This window comes from Lissotriton helveticus, chromosome 1_1, assembly GCF_964261635.1.
Source record: "Lissotriton helveticus chromosome 1_1, aLisHel1.1, whole genome shotgun sequence".
Taxonomy (NCBI): domain Eukaryota; kingdom Metazoa; phylum Chordata; class Amphibia; order Caudata; family Salamandridae; genus Lissotriton; species Lissotriton helveticus.
The window spans coordinates 1,429,685,653-1,429,703,625 of record NC_136057.1 but is presented as its reverse complement, the minus strand read 5'-3'; the positions used below and the strand labels follow the sequence as shown (position 1 = coordinate 1,429,703,625).

The 17,973-nt window shown below is 43.2% G+C and overlaps 1 protein-coding gene across 1 annotated transcript in view; it reads left to right on the top strand.

Annotated features, from left to right (window-relative positions):
- The window catches only part of LOC144764166 (A.superbus venom factor 1-like), a 1,132,054-nt gene that overhangs the window by 126,452 nt on the left and 987,629 nt on the right, over positions 1-17,973 (top strand). The window contains exon 6 of the mRNA XM_078650288.1: positions 16,417-16,504. Coding sequence (XP_078506414.1) covers positions 16,417-16,504 — 88 coding nt within the window. The remainder of the gene's footprint in view (positions 1-16,416; positions 16,505-17,973) is intronic.

Here is a 17,973-nt window from a genome sequence, read left to right as displayed (position 1 = left end):
AGTGCCTAACAAAGTGCACTATATGTGACGTGGGCCTGTAAATTTTATGATAATAGTGGACCTGACGCACTTATTGTGCCACCGACTTAAGTAGCCCTCTAACCATGGCTCATTCCTGCCATTGCAGCACCTGCATGTACAGTTTACTCTACCATTTCGACCTGGCAAAATGAATATCTTGCCAGGCCCAAACCTTCCAATGTAATACATATAAGTCACCCCTTAAGTAGGCCCTAGACAACCCACAGGACAGGGTGCTATGTGTTCAAAAGACAGGACATGTAGTTTTAAGTTTTACAAACCCTTGGAGTGAAAAACTCTCAAATTTGTTTTTCACTACTGCAAGGCCTATCTCTTCTATAGAACAATATTGGGATTACCGTATTACATTTTATAAGTGGTATTCCTAATTGTGAAGAGATTGACTTTTCAGGTTTGCTATCCTTGGAATCCCAATTTAAAATCACAATTGATGTTGAAACCTGATTTTAAATTGCAATTCTGAAAATGCCACTTTTAGAAAATTCTTAGACAGATGGAGCACTACCTTAACCCATTCGGCGCTGATGACGAGCTCAGCTCGTCATCAGTTGCGCCGCTCGCACGCTGATGACGAGCTGAGCTCGTCATGTAATGCGGCTTTTTGAAAAAAGCCGCGTAGCGCGAAAATCGCCGCAGCGCGCATGCGGTTAAGCACTCAATTACTGAGTGATATAGCACAATGCTAACACATCATTGTACGACAAATAGCAAATTCTTAGGAATGTTATTGAGTGGAAACTAAAATTATAAAAATCATCAACGACAAAGTGACAACTTCATTCAACTGCATGTCTCCAGGCTTCTTGTTTTATTGAAGAAGAAGATTTCAAATCAATATTCTCATTGATCCACAAACTAAATGACATCTGACGTGAATACCATCACTCCCAATGCATTTTGGGTGTCCATATCACCCTTCGTCAGGGAAAATCTATAACTGAACAAAATTACAATGAAACATACAAATAGAAATATATACAAAACTAAAAAAAAAAAGGCCTACATCATCCGGGAAAATCTAAGTGATTACAACTCATAGAGTGTGTAACTGTTATGAATTAAAACAGGTATGCGGTTCTATATATCTAGAAAAATGCAACATGCTTTGTGATAAAAAAAAAGAGGAGAAAGAATGAAAAAACAGCGTGAAACACACAAATAAAGTGACTCAAGCCAATATGATTCATCCCAAAAGAACCTATACATACTAACGCCCATGAAGCACCAAAAAACGTGAAGTCAAATGTGAGAATATACACAATCATACGGCTGAACCCGAAGACAGCGTAACTTCACGGTGTCATACAAAATAAACTAAATGGAAAGTTCACCACTCAAGGCTCAAAAGTATGGAAGTGCTGCCTGTTGCGACAGTGCAAGCTTTTACAGGACCGTGCCTAAGTCATGCTCACTCCACTGGAAGGAACAACTATTGTAAAACATTGAAAGAAGGAAATATCAGCTACCTAACTGCCCGTGACAGGTTGGCCTGAATAAAACTCTATTATAGTAGGTGACACAAATATAAGCGTCTCGTACCAAAATAATGCAAAGACCACAAGTTCCAAACATGTATCTTATCCTCCTTATGAAAGCGCCCCAGGTGCCTACCCGTAGTGAAATGGCGTGTCAGTCTGAGAAATACAAAGATCGTAAACGCAATGTCTATCAATCAATCAATCAAACAATTCGACTTTATTCGGTTTTCATATGACTATAGGAAAACCATAAAAGCACAGTTTACAATAATAATTAAAAGAATATTTCAATCCTATTATGCATTTAGTTAAAATATTCATTTCAATTAAAAGTTCCATACCAATGTCTATCATTCCCCAGTATATATTGAATAATAAAATCTAATGGACATAATGAGACGCCCTTACCAGGCTGCATGCGTAGTTGCTCAAACATATAGCAACACCCTCGGACCTTGAAGAACGGAACAGCTTCATCTAATTCAAATCTGAACTTTAACTGCAAAAAAAGTAAAAAACACAATGAGGACAGAGTACTGTGCCTCAAGGATAATAGACCACCCGAAAATGATATGATGTGGGTTTACCAGAGGAGAAATATATCCAGAGTCTTAAAAACCGCCTATTGCTCTGGGAATCCAAACATGCATTGGCATAGCCAATAGGTCTAGCCTTTGGGACCTTATAAGTATTTAATTATGCAGCACAATATCCTTGGTGCAACATCAACTGTTGCATGGCTAAACACTTATAATGTCCCAAAGGCGAGACCTATTGTCTACGCCACTGCTTATTATTGCATGTGGTAGGCAGAATACCAGTTTAAAAGGCAATAAAAAAGTTGTGTGAAAGTAACATTAAAAGTACAAACATATCTCAAGCATTTAAGGAGTTTCATACAGGTAGGAAGTTCAACAAATCAGTAGCCCTCCTTCCCCAGGTCAAAAAACCTTTTCATTAATGTGTACGATGGTTAACAGTGCTCAATGGAGGCCTGTAAATGTCTTAATTGGGAAGAGTTGTAATTTGGCACCTTATAAATAAGTTCTGGTTTGCGATAAAGGAGGTGGTGGGAAACTTCACTTTTCCACTTTTTTTGTGGAAAGTAACATCTTCCTTGCTGTGTGAAAATTGTCAAAGCATTTAACTGAAGCTACACATCTGTATTTTGACTGTTGTTTAAGAAGTTAATTTGGATAATAATACTATTAGATTTTGAGGCTGATGGGACCACAATCTTAGTAGAGCAGCTTGTGGTTTCATACATGTGTTTACATACTGGTCACCTAAGAAAGGGCATTCACACTTCTTGTTGGGGCTGCCTTGGAGTGAGACGTCTTACGGGCACATGCATCATTGTCAATTGCATTTGCAAACGGTGCGAATCGCAATTTTCGGCCGTTTGCGAATGCAATTGGCAAAATTGGGATGCATCAAGTTTTTCGCAATTTTAGAAATCGCAATCATGTTGCGATTTCTAAAATTGCGATTGCATTTAAGAAATCGCAATTTCTTAAATGCAGGGGAAACCTAGAAATCCTATACAATTTTGAAAACTAGACACCCAGGGCAATTCAGGATGGGGTGACTTGACTGCCTCCCACCAGGTTCCTGTACCCAGAATCCCTTGCAAACCTAACAAATTGACAAAAAAAACAATTTCCTCACATTTCTGTGGTGGAAAGTTCTGGAATATGCGTGGATCAACACATTTCCACCCACCCCGCGTCCCCCAAAGTCTTCTGAGAGAAATGGTACCTCACTTCTGTGTGAGTCGGCCTAGGGCCTGCAACAGGAAACGGCACAAAACGCAACGTGGTCGCACCTCAATTTCGCAGTGAAAAATGACCCTTTTTTGGCAAAGTGCCTAGCGGTAGTATTTGAACCCTAGCTCTGTGGGCACCTAGGGGAACCTAGCAAACCTGTACATTTTGTAAAACTGACCACCCAGGGGAATCCAGGATGGGGTGACTTGACTGCCTCCCACCAGGCTTTGTAACCCAGAATCCCTTGCAAACCTAAAAAATTGACAAAAAAAACACATTTTCTCCACATTTCTGTGGTGGAAAGTTCTGGAATCCACAAATTTCCTCCCACCCAGCGTTCCCCCACATCTCCGGATAAAAATGGTACCTCACTTGCGTGGGTGGGTCAAGGACCCGCAACAGGTAAGGGCCCAAAACCTAATGAGGTGACAACAAAATTACCTATCTCCAACCAACCTGGTTTTGCAAGGGGTTTCCCATGAGTTTTTGGCCCAGAGCTCGGCAGCCATCTAGCGAAACCTACCTAACCTACACATTTCTGAAAACTAGACACCCAGGGGAGTCCAGCAAGGTATGGCTTGCGTGGGTCCCCCATCATTCTCCTACCCAGAATCCACTGCAAACCTCAAATTTTGCTAATAAATTCACTTTTTTCTCACATTTCTGTGTGGTAAAGTTCTGGAACCTGTGTGGATCCTCTAATTTCCTCCCACCCAGCGTTCTCCCAGGTCTCCCTATAAAAATTGTACCTCACTTGTGTAGGTAGGCATAGTGGCTGCAACAGGAAAAGGCCCAAATCGTACGTTGGCAACTTCACCTATAGCAAAACTACTGGTTTCTGGGGGGGAGGGCACCTGAGTTTTTTGCCCTGGGCTCGGCGGCCATCTTGGGAAAGTACCAAACTCAAACATTTTTGAAAAGTAGACACCCGGGGGAGTCCAATGAGGTGTGGCTTGCATGGATCCCCCAAACTTTTTCTACGTAGAATGCCATACAAACCTCAAATTTAGCTGAAAGAAAAACATTTTCCACATATTTGTGTGTGGAATCACTGTGCCGACACAAATTTCCAACCCTACAGCATTCCCCTTAGTGTCCCGAGTAAACGGATACCTCACCTTTGTGGGTGTCCAAAGCAGAACTTGATAAAACGTATTTTAAAAAAAATGTAGAGCTTAGAATTCTCGGTGCTATACTCTAAAACCCTATGTTTTGGGCTCTTCCTAGTCACAGGCCTTTGGCCCACCCACACAAGTGAGGTATTATTTTACTCGGGAGAACAAGGCCTGGGTGGTAGGACATTTGTGCTGGCACGGTTATCCCGTGCACAAAAGTATGTATAAAGTATTTTTTTTACCAAAATTTGAGGTTTGCAGGGAATTCTTGGTAGGAAAACGTTGGGGGACCCACGCATGCCAAACCTCGCTAGACTCCCCCGGGTGTCTAGTTTTCTGAAATTTTTGGGTTTGGTAGTTTGCCAAGATGGCCGCCGAGCCCGGGGACAAAAACCCAGGTGACCCCCCCTTGCAAAACCAGGTTGTTTTGTGATAGGTCATTTTGATTTTGCCTCAATAGTGTTTGGCCCCTTGCATGTCGTGGGTACTTGACCCACCCACTTGAGTGAGGTGTCATTTTTATCATGAGACCTGGGTGAACCCTGGGTGGTAGGAAATTTGTGTGATCCCAGTGATGCCACACTTTCACACACAAAAATGTGTGAAAAAACAGTTTTTTTCAGCTAAAATTGAGGTTTGCTAGGGATTCTGAGTAAGTGGAGGTTGGGGGATCCACTCAAGCCATACCTTCTTGGAAGCCCCCGGGTGTCTACTTTTCAGAAATGTGTGGGTTTACTAGGTTTGCCTAGATGGCCATCGAGCAAGGGGCCAAAAACACAGGTGACCCCACTTGCAAAAGCAGGTGGTTTTGACATAGGCAATTTTGAAGTCGCCTCACTACGTTTTGGGCCCTTGCCTGTCGCGGGTACTTGGGCCTCCCACACAAGTGAGACCCCATTTTTATCGGGAGACCTGGGGAAACGCTGGGTGGGAGGAAATGTGTGTGAGCCCAGTGATGCCACGCTTTCCCATACAAAAATGTGTGAAAAAACTGATTTTTTTAGCTAAAATTGAGGTTTGCAAGGGATTCTGGGCAATCCATACCTCCTTGGAAGCCCCTAGGTGTCTAGTTTTCAGAAGTGTGTGGGTTTGATAGGTTTCCCTAGATGGCTGCCGAGCACAGGACCAAAAATCCAGGTGAACTCCCTTGCAAAACCAAATTGTTTTGACTTATATGTTTTCAGTTCTACAGCGTGAGATTTTTGGGACAATATTGCATGGGACAATATTGCATGGAAATTGTGACAGACATTTTCAAGTTTGCAGGACATTGTGGATAAAAAAATAACTTGGAATTCACAAGAGAGATATCACCATATACTCCCATGGGTTAACAATAATATCTACATTTAGTAAGTTATTAATAGCTGTAATGTACACCTTAACAGAGTTACTCAAAAGTCAAACATTCCAGCACAGCTATCTATTCCTTAAACACACACACATACTGGTTGGATTTGGCACGAGGACGAGTGATGGTTCAGTACATAAAATGTTATTAACAAGATATTTCACACAAATGAAATGCTCTGTCAATAAATAAATGCATAAAAACCGAACCAGTGACTCGCAACTCGTGAGATGTAAAGCCACGACGAGGCACCAACCGTTTTACAGGCCATTCACGCACCTTTCATACCTGATACACACCAGACCATTCACACCATCCGGGAGCAAAAGCAACACATTACAACATTCACAAAGAGGGACAAGGTACACCCTGCTTCAGAAAGAGAAAAAAGACAAATATTAATGCACAGCCTCAACCACACACACATACTAGTTGGATTTGGCACGAAGGTGAGTGATGATTCAGTATATACAATTGTATTAGCAAGTCATTTCACAAAAATGAAATGCACTGCTAATAATTGAAAGTATGAGAAACTGAACCATTGACTCACAGCTCGTGAGCTGTAATGCTATGCCAAGGCACCAACCTCTTTACAGGCCATTCATACACCTTTCATGCGTGTGACACATACAAAACATTCACCGCCAGCCTCGGGCCCATCACATTACAACACTCACACCAGCAGACAGCGCCATTCAAGGGCCCATCACTTTCACACGCCCACATTCCTGACACAGCAACTACACAAAGTGATGGACTGCGTGGAGTGGCGCTCAGCTAGCAGTGTGTGTAGTGGCCTACAGAAAGTAACTACTCACACACCGCCAGCCGAGCGCCAGTCCACCCACATCACCATCCAAGCATCAGGCCGTGCACACCAACAGCCAAGTGCCACTCCACGCACACCGCCAGCCAAGCGTCACTCCACGCACAGCACCAGCCAAGCGCCAATACACGCACAGCGCCAGCTAAGTGCCAATCCATACACACCGCCAGCCAATCGCCAGTCCACGCACACCGCCAGCCAAGTGCCACTCCACGCACACCACAAGCCAAGTGCCACTCCACGCACACCGCAAGCCAAGCGCCACTCCACGCACACCGCAAGCCAAGCATGACTCCATGCACACTGCCAGCCAAGCGCCACTCCACGCACACCACGAGCCAAGCGCCACTCCATGCACACCGCCAGCCAAGCGCCAATCCACGCACAGCACCAGCCAAGTGCCAATCTACACACACTGCCAGCCAATTGCCAGCCAATCGCCAGTACACGCCCACCGCCAGCCAAGCACCAGCCTACGCACACCGCCATCACATTTTGATTTTTTTTTACAAAACAAACACAAACAAATTGCAAATAGATACAAATCTAGTAACACAAAGTCTGTAACTAAATACATTGCACAAATGCCAACCTTAAAACAGAATACAAATTTCAAAAAATACAGACCAGGCAGTTAATTTTACCACTCATGGATACTCCCCAAAATTATTTTGTGTGTGGAAAGCTCTATGACAAGCAGGCAGACACAGCCCAGGGTTAGAAGGACACCCTGGGCAGAAGAGGCAAACCTCTTTGCCAACAGACTCTACATCTCCTAGTGGGAAAGTCTTTTGTAGATGTGGGAGGAATGTAATCAGGAAAGTGGCAATCTTTCAATCGAGCCACATCCTCCACCACTCCAAATCTAGGAACACTTACTTGTTCCACAACAACAAGGCTAGATATCACAGAGTGCTGAAAGTGAATAAATGTCAACTTCGATTCAGGAGAACACTCCTTGGACACAATAAAAGCATTGAAAGTTGCTAAGTTGAAAAAATGGATTGCCAACTTCTTATACCAACATAAGCCTTCCGAATAGCAGTGTAAGGTTCCAACCTTTGATCTACTCTGTCAACACCACCCATGTGCTTATTGTAGTCCAGAATGCACACAGGTTTGTGCACATCAGCAACCTGACCCCAAACAGGCACAGGTGAAGTACTCTCATCATGGATGGTAGTCAGCATATACACATCCCTCCTGTTCACAAATTTCACAGCTAGTAGTTCTTCACTAAGCAAGGAACTGCACTGACCCCTCTGAAGTTTCTTGCAAACAAGCTCTTTCGGAAAACCTTTGCGGTCAGAGCGGATAGTGCCACATGCAAACGTGTCCACTTTAAACAATTCCTTAAACAATTGTACAGCAGTGTAGAAGTTATCAAGGTACAAATGGTGGCCTCTGTTGAACAGTCTTCTAGCAAGATCCCACACAATTTTCTCTGACACTCCAAAAGTGGACGGACAACCAGGGGGGTCAATAGTGGAATCTCTACCAGTGTACACACGAAAATTAAAAACATATCCTGTCTTACTCTCAGACAACATATACAGTTTAATTCCATAGCGTGCCCTCTTTCTAGGGATGTACTGCCTAAAAACCAAACAACCCTTGAACAAAATCAAAGACTCATCAATAGATATTTCTTTCCCTGGAATGTAAATCTCTGAAAAACGATCAACAAAGTGATCAAGAACAGGCCGAATCTTAAAAAGACGGTCACAGTCAGGGTGACAACGTGGCAACGCCAAAGAATTATCCACAAATTGCAACATGCATAGCAAAAGTAAATACCGATCACGAGTCATAACAGATGGAAAAATGGCTGTTGCCATCAAGGGACTGGAAGACCAATATGAAGCCAGGTTCGGCTTCCTTACCAAGCCCATCAATAAAGTCAAACCCAAAAACTTCTTTAGCTCTTCCAGATTTGTGGGAGTCCACCTTGTAGCTCTAGAGTGGGGCTTAAGTTTGTCACTGTTGTCCCTCAAAAACTGTTCAGCATACAAATTAGTCTGCTCAACAATCTCACCCAAAAACACATCATCCATAAATAACTGAAAATACTGTATAGGCAAAAAAAGTCACAATCCACTCTACACCCTGCATCACCGCTAAAGGCAGGCAACACCGGCTGCACCATGTTAGGATCAACCCAGAGTCAAGCACTTCCAGTAGGAAGACTAGCAGCCTCAGGCTCCAATCCAGATACCTCTTGCACCATCGGCAAAGCAGTATCCTCCTCTAAAACAGACCCTTCATCTGCACTGAGAGAACCTTCATCATCCGATGATTCCATGTGGGGAGAAAACTCACTGCCAGAATCTTCTCCTCCCTCATCTCCCTCAGACGCACTGTCAGTGTCATAATCCAGCTCAGAGAAAGATTCAAAAAGCATACCAACCACCTGCTGAGCAGTAATTCTACGGCTAGCCATAATGATTACTAATAAAGGTAACTTGTCACACAAGTCAACAACAACAATCACTATGTAAAATAAGCAATGAACAAAATTCACCTTTATCAAAAATAGCTATACACTCCAAAACGATACCACTCACTTGCAAGAAGCAGTTACACCACGTACTCTGCACAGACACAGTATGGATCAACAATAACCCAGTAAAAAAATAAGAGGAAACAAAATTACACATTAGACAATGCAAAACACATCACAAAGATTTTCTTGCTCATAACACTAACTAAATATGCTGCCACTATGAGACCACTTACAAAAAAATTCAATCCTACATTACAATATTACTCATTTGGAGCAAATACAACACAAATATTTTACTTACCAAAAAACGGCAAGTACGCAAAACTGCACAACAACCACTGACGAAACCACAAACAGGAATCAAAAGACTAGAATAAAAAGGAGAAAAAAAAATTACAATCACATATGCAAAGAATGCACCAAACCACCATCCAAGCTAAGGGGGAGGTGGGCCTATAAATTAAATATTCACCCCCATAAAAGGGAAGCAACCCTTGCCCTTGAGGACACCCCCCAAAACAAAAATAAAAAAAACTCTGGTGTCTAAAGGCTTCTGCCCCCCTTGGGAGCAGATGGGCCTAAAAACATACTGCTACTCTGCCACCCAAAGAGGGCAGAAATGGTCACAATCATCCTCCCATAAAGAGGAGTAACCCATGTCCAAAGGCGACATACCACCATTAAAAAAACAACTTGGTGGGCTACTGGCCCTACAAAAAAAAAAAAAAAAAGAATATGCCGAACTGCCCCTCAGGGTGATATCAAAAGGGATGATGGACGGAGCGCTTCAGCAAATCTAACTCTCACACCCATCAACTAATCTGGGTTTAAACCATCATCATTCTTTAGCTCACTTCACCACCCGAGTTCACTACATTTAAAACAGCCCCCCCAGGGCAAACAAAGACAAATTATAGGCCCCCAAAAGTGGAGCAACCCTTGCATAAGGGGTCCCTCCCCAAAACTACATTTCAAAAACTGGGCTCCCTAAAATGGCTCCCATGGAAGTGACCCTTGCCCAAGGGGCTACTTCCCAGCACATTGGCCCGATTTAAAAAAAAATAATAATTCTGCCCCCCCAGGGGCAGACAAAGCAATTTATAATGCCCCAAGACTGAATTTGAAAATATAGGCACCCTAAAATGGCCCCCATGGGAGTGACCCTTGCCCAAGGGGACACTCCCCAGCACAATGGCACAATTATATAACAACATTAAAATTCTGCCCCCGCAGGGGGGCAGACAAAGCTAACAACATTGCCCCCAAAAGGGGAGTGACCCTTTCCTAAGGAGTTGCTCCCCAAGACTAAATATTTAATTAGGCATCGCCTAAAATGGCCCCCATGGGAGTGGCCCATGCCCAAGGGGCAACTCCCCAGCACAATGGCACATTTTCTATCAAAAATTAAAAATCTGCCCCCTCAGGGAGGCAGACAAAGCGAACAACATTGCCCCCAAAAGGGGAGCGACCGTTGCCTAAGGGGTCGCCCCCCAAGACTAAATAATACATTAGGCATCGCCTAAAATGGCCCCCATGGGAGTGGTGCTTGCCCACAGGGCCACTCCCAAAAACGATGCCCGATTTTGCCGAATATAGAGAAAATTAAATAATGTTGTGCCCCCTCCCAGGTGGCTAACAACGTAAAAAATTATGCCCCCTAAAGGGGAATGAACCTTGCCCAAGGGGCCGCTCCCTAAACCAACAAACTTTGCCAGAATAAAAAAAAAATCCCTGGTGTCTATTGGGCATTCCTGCTGCACGATCGAACGATCGAGCAGCAGGAATGCTCAAAAGAGGCATTGACGGAAAGGAAAACCCTTTCCTTTTCCCCGATGCCTCTTTAGTTTAAACCCCCCCCTCCCCAGCCCCCAAACATACCTGTTTCTCCTCAGATGCGCAGGAAGCAAATGACTTCACTGCTCCTCGGAGGAGAAAGGGAACCTCCAATGATGTCAGCGCGCCTCGCGCGTTGACGTCATTGATGATGCGGGCGGGGAGGGCTGGGGGAGGCAGGGGAAGGTCTTCCCCTTCCTTCCTCGTAGACAAGATTTAGATCGGGCACCCACGGGGGAGCGACAGCGCTCCCCCCGTTGGTGGGGCTCATGATGAGCTGAGCTCGTCATGAGCACCCGAGCACTGTATGCCATGACGAGCTCAGCTCGTCATGAGCATACAAGGGGTTAAACTAATTTGCTGCTGTGGTCTGTAATATATGTTTTGGTTCTAAATGTATAGAGAAGGTGTTTTCCTATACAGGGTAACACTGGTTAAGTGGCACAGTGTTTTGCATTGATCACACTTTTACTCACTTACCCAAACTCATTGGAAGACACCAAGGAGGTGCTCACTTGGTCTATATTGCCACTGCCACTTGCTCTCAATCTGTTACCATAAGGGTGAAACCTGGGGTAGAGGTAGGGTCTGATAGTCAGGGAGGAGCTTAGACGCTAAGTAGTGTCCACATACTTGCATCAAGGGGCCACGAGAGCAGGGCATAACGACCCGGGGGAGTCTGTGGACACCCATTGGACTACAATAGGGACTGTTTCCTTTAGCAGAAAGTCCAAGCCATGGGAACCCAACGTATAACCCGAATAGTATACACTGGTGTAACCATGTCTGCCCAGGAAGAAACAATTTGTACTCAGTAGGTGTGTTTCTATGAGCAACAGGACTGCTGACTGGAGCCTGTTGAAATAGAGCATAACCACTCCCCTTAGTTATTGTTTTTTGTAAATACTTATTTTTATAATAGATAACCGGTCATGTCCTAATTTGAAAGTTGTACCATCTCCAGTAAACCTATCAGGAACTCACACAATTCAGTATTTAAGTTCCAGACCATGCAGATTATGTATGCACCTGTTTTATATCAGCCTAGAAAAACATTTGCATTCCTTAAGTATTGATTTGGAGGCAAAGGACCCAGTATAGGGAATTGAGTTACAGTGCATGTACTGCCACAACTAATGTGCCTTTTCCTATCCTATACAATTAAACAATTTGCATTATCCTGCTGCACCCCTATGCTGTAAACTGACTATTACCTCGGGGACAGACAATAAGTCAGCTGCTACAAATATATTGTTCCCTGCTGTCTAACTCATGTATACTACTGTAACTGTATATATATCAATCCTATTTTCTGGAGGCAAAAAAGTTATGTTTTGCAGCGGTAGCCAGCTGTACAGAGGAAGACTATCTGAGCAATTCAGAAAGGGGAGTTATGTACTTGTTACAAGTGCTATGTGGGAGTATGGTGGTATGTTTTTCCTTCCCATGGCTCATAAGTGTGATCCCAAACTCAACAGGCAACAGCTCTTGTCTTCATCAGAAGAAGTGAGCTACACAATGACCCAACAGCAAAGTGGTGCAGTGTGACAACCAAAATACTCTGACAAGTGAAACACTTGGCCTGTAAAATAGATATTGTAACACAACAAAATTAAGCAGGCCACCCGGCTCTGTGCCAGATTTGGAATGGTAATGGATACTGTAGGAGGCTAGGGGGAACTTCACCCTCTCCTTGGGTTGAGTCAGACCACTGCCTGGCTACAGGAGCATCGTCGACCACCCATCCACCTGGCAGAAGGCCACGGTTTCACAAAGATGGAGCGCTGACAGTTTACACAAAGGGGGATGCACAACAATGGAGGAGCAGCCATTCGATGAACCCCTGGAAGGGGTAAATTCCACGTGTGCAGTGGGTAGGCGGGGAGGAGGGACTGACCTGACGGTAGTCCTGGACTTCACTGCCCAAACACACCATGTATGGACTGAGTTCAATCTTGGGGAGGATGCCTTTGTTCAGGTAGTACCCCAGAGGGCCGGTTCGGTATGCGGTGCTCTGGATGTCAAGTAATGCTACTGTTGGCTGTAGTACGTTGGGGCCTGACGGCGCAATGTGCGCAGCACAGTGGGAAATTGGCGGCCTAGACAGCCAAGTTTAAATGTATGGCCAAGTTCTTTTGTACGGCGGAGACAAAAGTTAAAGTGTAAGTTCGAAATGTACGGCCAAGAAGTTCAAATGTACAGCCGAGTTAAATGCTAAAGTGTAATGTCATACCTAATTCCCTTACTGCTGTTCACATGTTGATGCAAATAAAGTGTGATGCTGTGAATAGTTCTTATATCCAAGAAGGTTACTTTTCCTTGTTACTGGTCTATGATGATTATCTTGGATTGATGTGAATAAAAGGCTACGCCGTGGACAACATATCCTGATTCCGAGAGTTCTTGGGCATAGTGGGCAGTAAGGTGAAGGAATTTGGGGAGGAGGGAATGTCCCGATGGGCGCATACTATGTCCCAGATTTGCGCCGATTACGTCCGCTGTGACCGACATAAGGAATGGACTGAGGTGGCTGTCAGTCGGCCCAATCCTCCATCAACACTCTCACCATCCATCCGGTCCAGTAACAAATAAGTTCAAGTATGAAGAGAAAAGAAGTATAGTGCTGTGCTAAATAAACAGAATGGTGACTGGGTTTACGTAGCTTGATCCGCAGCCCCGCTATGACATAACATTCGTCCAAAAAACATGACATAACATATACTTTATTCTTCCAAAAACATTACATCACCCTTTCTGCCACACTTTGTTCCATCTTCCACCCGCAGCCTCGGGTTACATTCAACAGAAAAGGTGACTGAGTGCCAACCATCATTCATTCTGTGGCTTCCATGTGCCTGCTGCTAGCACCATTTCAATATCCATAAAGCACTCACCCTTCGAATAGCCAAAACCCGGATTAAGGCATTAGTCTGCCGTGCAATGGACCAGATCTTCCACCTCCACAAGTGCCTTCCAAAATGTACCACAAATATTCAAATATGCTAATGTCTAAATAAGCGAGTCTTATCCCCCCACCCACCAGGGGGACTCTCCTTAGCTCCTCCCTGGACACATCATAACATACTTCATAATGCCGTATAGAAAAGGCTTGGAATAAAAGAATTAATCTCACCCTAGATCTGCCATGGGAAGAGGACATACACAGGCCACCATGCAAATGGCCGCACTGTGACCCACGAGTATCTATAGTTACCTCGTCTATTTAATTTATACATGCAGCACTTGAAGGGCTTCCTACTGCATCGTGGCATGAACGCTTACCAATTTGCTGATGACACTCAGAACCTACTTTAAGAAAGAAGTGCAAGAGGACTTATTAATTCAAACTTAAGCTAAACAGCTCTATCACCTCAGGATTCAACAGCGCCTCCCCCTTTTAAAAAAGCACGCGCGGGGGGAGGGGAGAGAGCCTGCACAGGTTTACCTTGCGGGAGCGAGCAGCAAGGCACAATAATTGCTAACATATGGCACCGCTGCTCGCTCCCCCAAGGGAATCGCCGAACGTGCATGTGCTGCCATTGAAAGCAATGCAACGGTGCACGTTTTGCCTACAAAAGTGTAGCGAAGGCTAAAGTTATTTTTCCTATGCAGCGCATGCACACTCTGTAGGTGAAACCTAAAAAGTACGTCCTAGGCGCAGTGAAATAAAGACCGCGATTCGTGCCTGGTACGGTTACGTCATGCGTTCATAGACGTGAGAGTGACACGGACAGGAAGAAAGGACTTAAGGATAAAGCCAGTGATCCAAGGTGAAACAAGACGGCCATATTAGTCACACAGAGTGCCCGAGTGTTTTCCACAATAACTCCAGGTTATTAAATGAAACTACCAGCTTCAGTCAGCCCACAGTCTAAACATATAATTTTGGCATGAACATGTTGGCGAGTTAACAAAACAGTATCATGAACAAATATTGTTTCAGCAATGCTGTCTAAATAATACAATACCATAAATGGCTCCTGTTTAAATAATACTTTTACGGCCCAGTTATTAAAATTTAATTTACCCTCGGGTACTGGGACCACCACCAAGCCTTTTTAAATCACAACTCACTCAACCTCACTCACTGCACTCTCAGCAATATACCAGCTCCGCTGTAATCAGGCGTCGTAGCACACCCGGGACATACTAGGTGTCACTGGGTGGGCCCGATGATGAAGCATGCCACCAACTAGGTTGGTGGGTGAGGGCTTCATGAATACACCAACAAGGTGCCCGTGACAGAACTAATTAGAGTACTGTAACACTCTGGTCAACTTAAGCTAGTCCTCTTTGATTAATCACATATAAACCCTCGGGGACTCGGACTAGCTATCTAGTCCTCTCTCTCCCTCTTGTTACACGCATTTTCTTACTATAGCCATTTTGTGGCTGCTGCCTGTCTCTAATACACATCTGGGAGGGTGAAAGATGGACTTTATATATTCCCGCTACACAGCCAAACACAATTTGAGCTTAGCAGTGACTTGATGGGCCATAGTGGCAGGATTGGAGGGAGGACATAGACCCTGCCTCACTTACACCTGAATAGGCTGTGTCCTTTCCCTACACAAATGGCTGCATACCCCCTGTAGTGAGTCCGGAGCCAGTGCAGGAAGGGAAGACCTTTGTGCACTTCAAAGACCTGTCTTTGCAGTCTTCCCCACAACTGGGAATAAGTACTGGACATCTGACACCACCATTCTGCCACTCTGCTAGACTGCTACTCTCTTGGACTACTGCTTTGCTGTGCTGACATGCTGGCCTACTGTTCACCTGCCTGAGTGAGATGGTCTGGACCTATATCACTTGTACCCAGAGTGACTCCAAGGGCTTGCAGGCATACCATCTGATCTGAAGTCTCAGTGACATAGATTACTTACAACTTACCTGCCTCTGCACCTACACTCTGCCATATGTGAGTCTGCACTGACTTGGTCAGCGGGCCTCACTGAGACCCTGTATCCGACTAGTGCTCCATCGCGGTTGGCCTTAACCTTTGGCTTTGTCCTGGTCCGGCGTGACCAGATATCCCAAATAAGCTCTATTTTACAGTTTATTCTTTAAAAATTCTTGTCTCAAGTTCTACTTATTGGATTTTTGTCATTTCAGTCCTGTGTTATTTTTTAAATTAAGCTTTATGTTTCTAGCCTGGTGTGGAATCTTTTTGTGTGGTGTTTTCATTGTTTTACTGTTTGAAGTGTTTCACAAATTCTTTACACATTTCCTCTAACGTAAAGCCAGACTGCTCTGTGCAAAGCCATCAGAGGGTTAGAATGTGTTAATTTAAGGTTGCCTGCCTATGACCCTGACTAGCATTGGGGTTGCTGCTTGCCTAAGGCTCATACCTCAGTCAACCAACAACCCAATTTCTAACAACTTTTTATGGGACTTTCTTACTGCAAATCTCCACCATGTCGACCGCCTTCTCTGCAGATGAAATTTGCTTAAAAGAAATGAGAACCATAGTAACACCTCTCCCTTCTGTTCCTCCTGCAGTGTTGCCCAATTTCGAAGTTTCCATGAAACCAAGGATACCCTTTTTCTATATTAATGGTGATGAGGTGCATGTGGATATCACAGCAAGGTAAATTCTTGTTGGCAAAAAGAGGAATCTTGTTACTGAAGTACCTTGTTTTTTATGGTTCATATCATTGTTGCTCTTGCATAGTGGACACTGCATGTAAGAGCCTGACATATTTCACAGATAATTGCATTTAATTAATTTTAGGACTTTTTACCAAAGGCCAGTAACCAATACACCCTTTGAACTGGTGTCTGTCCTGTGGAGAAATCCCTGCTTACCAGGTATGTTTTGTGTTGGACAATTTCTCATCCTGCTTACATTTATTACATGCCACTCATGTCACAAACTTTGTTTTTGGGAACAGGATCAAACTATTGATCACCTGAGATTGGTGAAGTGTAATGCACCATAACTCAGTTTAGAATCCATTTTTGCCCTTTGCAGCCTGCCTTCCCCCTATGGTGCCCTTTCTATTTCTTTTGTTCCTTACTTATTAATCAGCGGGTGCCTGGATATACCTCTATTTCCTTTTTTTCTGTTAAGTCACCCTCCTGTTTTTTAGAATTTTCTCCCCCTGCACCTTCTCCAATGTCTAAATCTTCAGGGAAGTCCAGGTAAGGATATGCCGGAGTTTGGGATGCACTAGGAGGGAGGGTGGTGATATATTGGATGAACACCATAAATATTGATTCCAAAATATCGAATGGACAGAATATCGATTAAAAACTATAGAATAGACAGAATATCGAATTATCAAAATATAGATAGGACAGAATTTCGAAATTAGGGTGGGAAATATCGAATTTCACAATATCTAATTTTATAATATAGATTCCCACAATATCGAATTTTATATTAACGATTCCCATAGTATTGAAAAAAAATTAATTCGTGTTATGTATGGTAGTATATGTGTTAAAATTATGTATTATTTTTCTAATGTAGGTTTAATTTTTTCTAAGTAAGGAATGTTATGTAATTTAATTTTTGCAAAATTTAATTCCGTAGAGGGTTGTGGTTTTATAGGGGAATAGGGTGGGAAGTAATTTAATTATAGTAAATTAAATATTACATTTTATTTATATGAATTGATAATTACTTAATTGCTAATTAATTATTAATTGGTAATTAATGTTTATTAGTTGGTAATTATTTTTATAAATTGGTAAATGATTTTTAATAATTGATTAGTTGATAATTATGTTAATTTTATTTTTTATTATTAGGAGCGGGTTGTGGGTTTATAGGGGAATTGGGTGGGAAGTAATTTAATTGTAATAAAGATAATATTTATTTTTATTTATATGTATTGATAATTAATTGATAATTACTTTGGTAATGAATTCATTGATAATGTTTTTTTAATTGGTAATTAATTGTTAATAATTGGTCATTATTTTTAATTAATTTTTTATTGGTATTGATAATTAATGTAATCTTATTATGATATTAAATCATTTCTTTACCCCTACGCTATCCAACGCTTTCCCTACTGTTGCACTCTCTGGAGTGGGAATAGTAATTTTTAC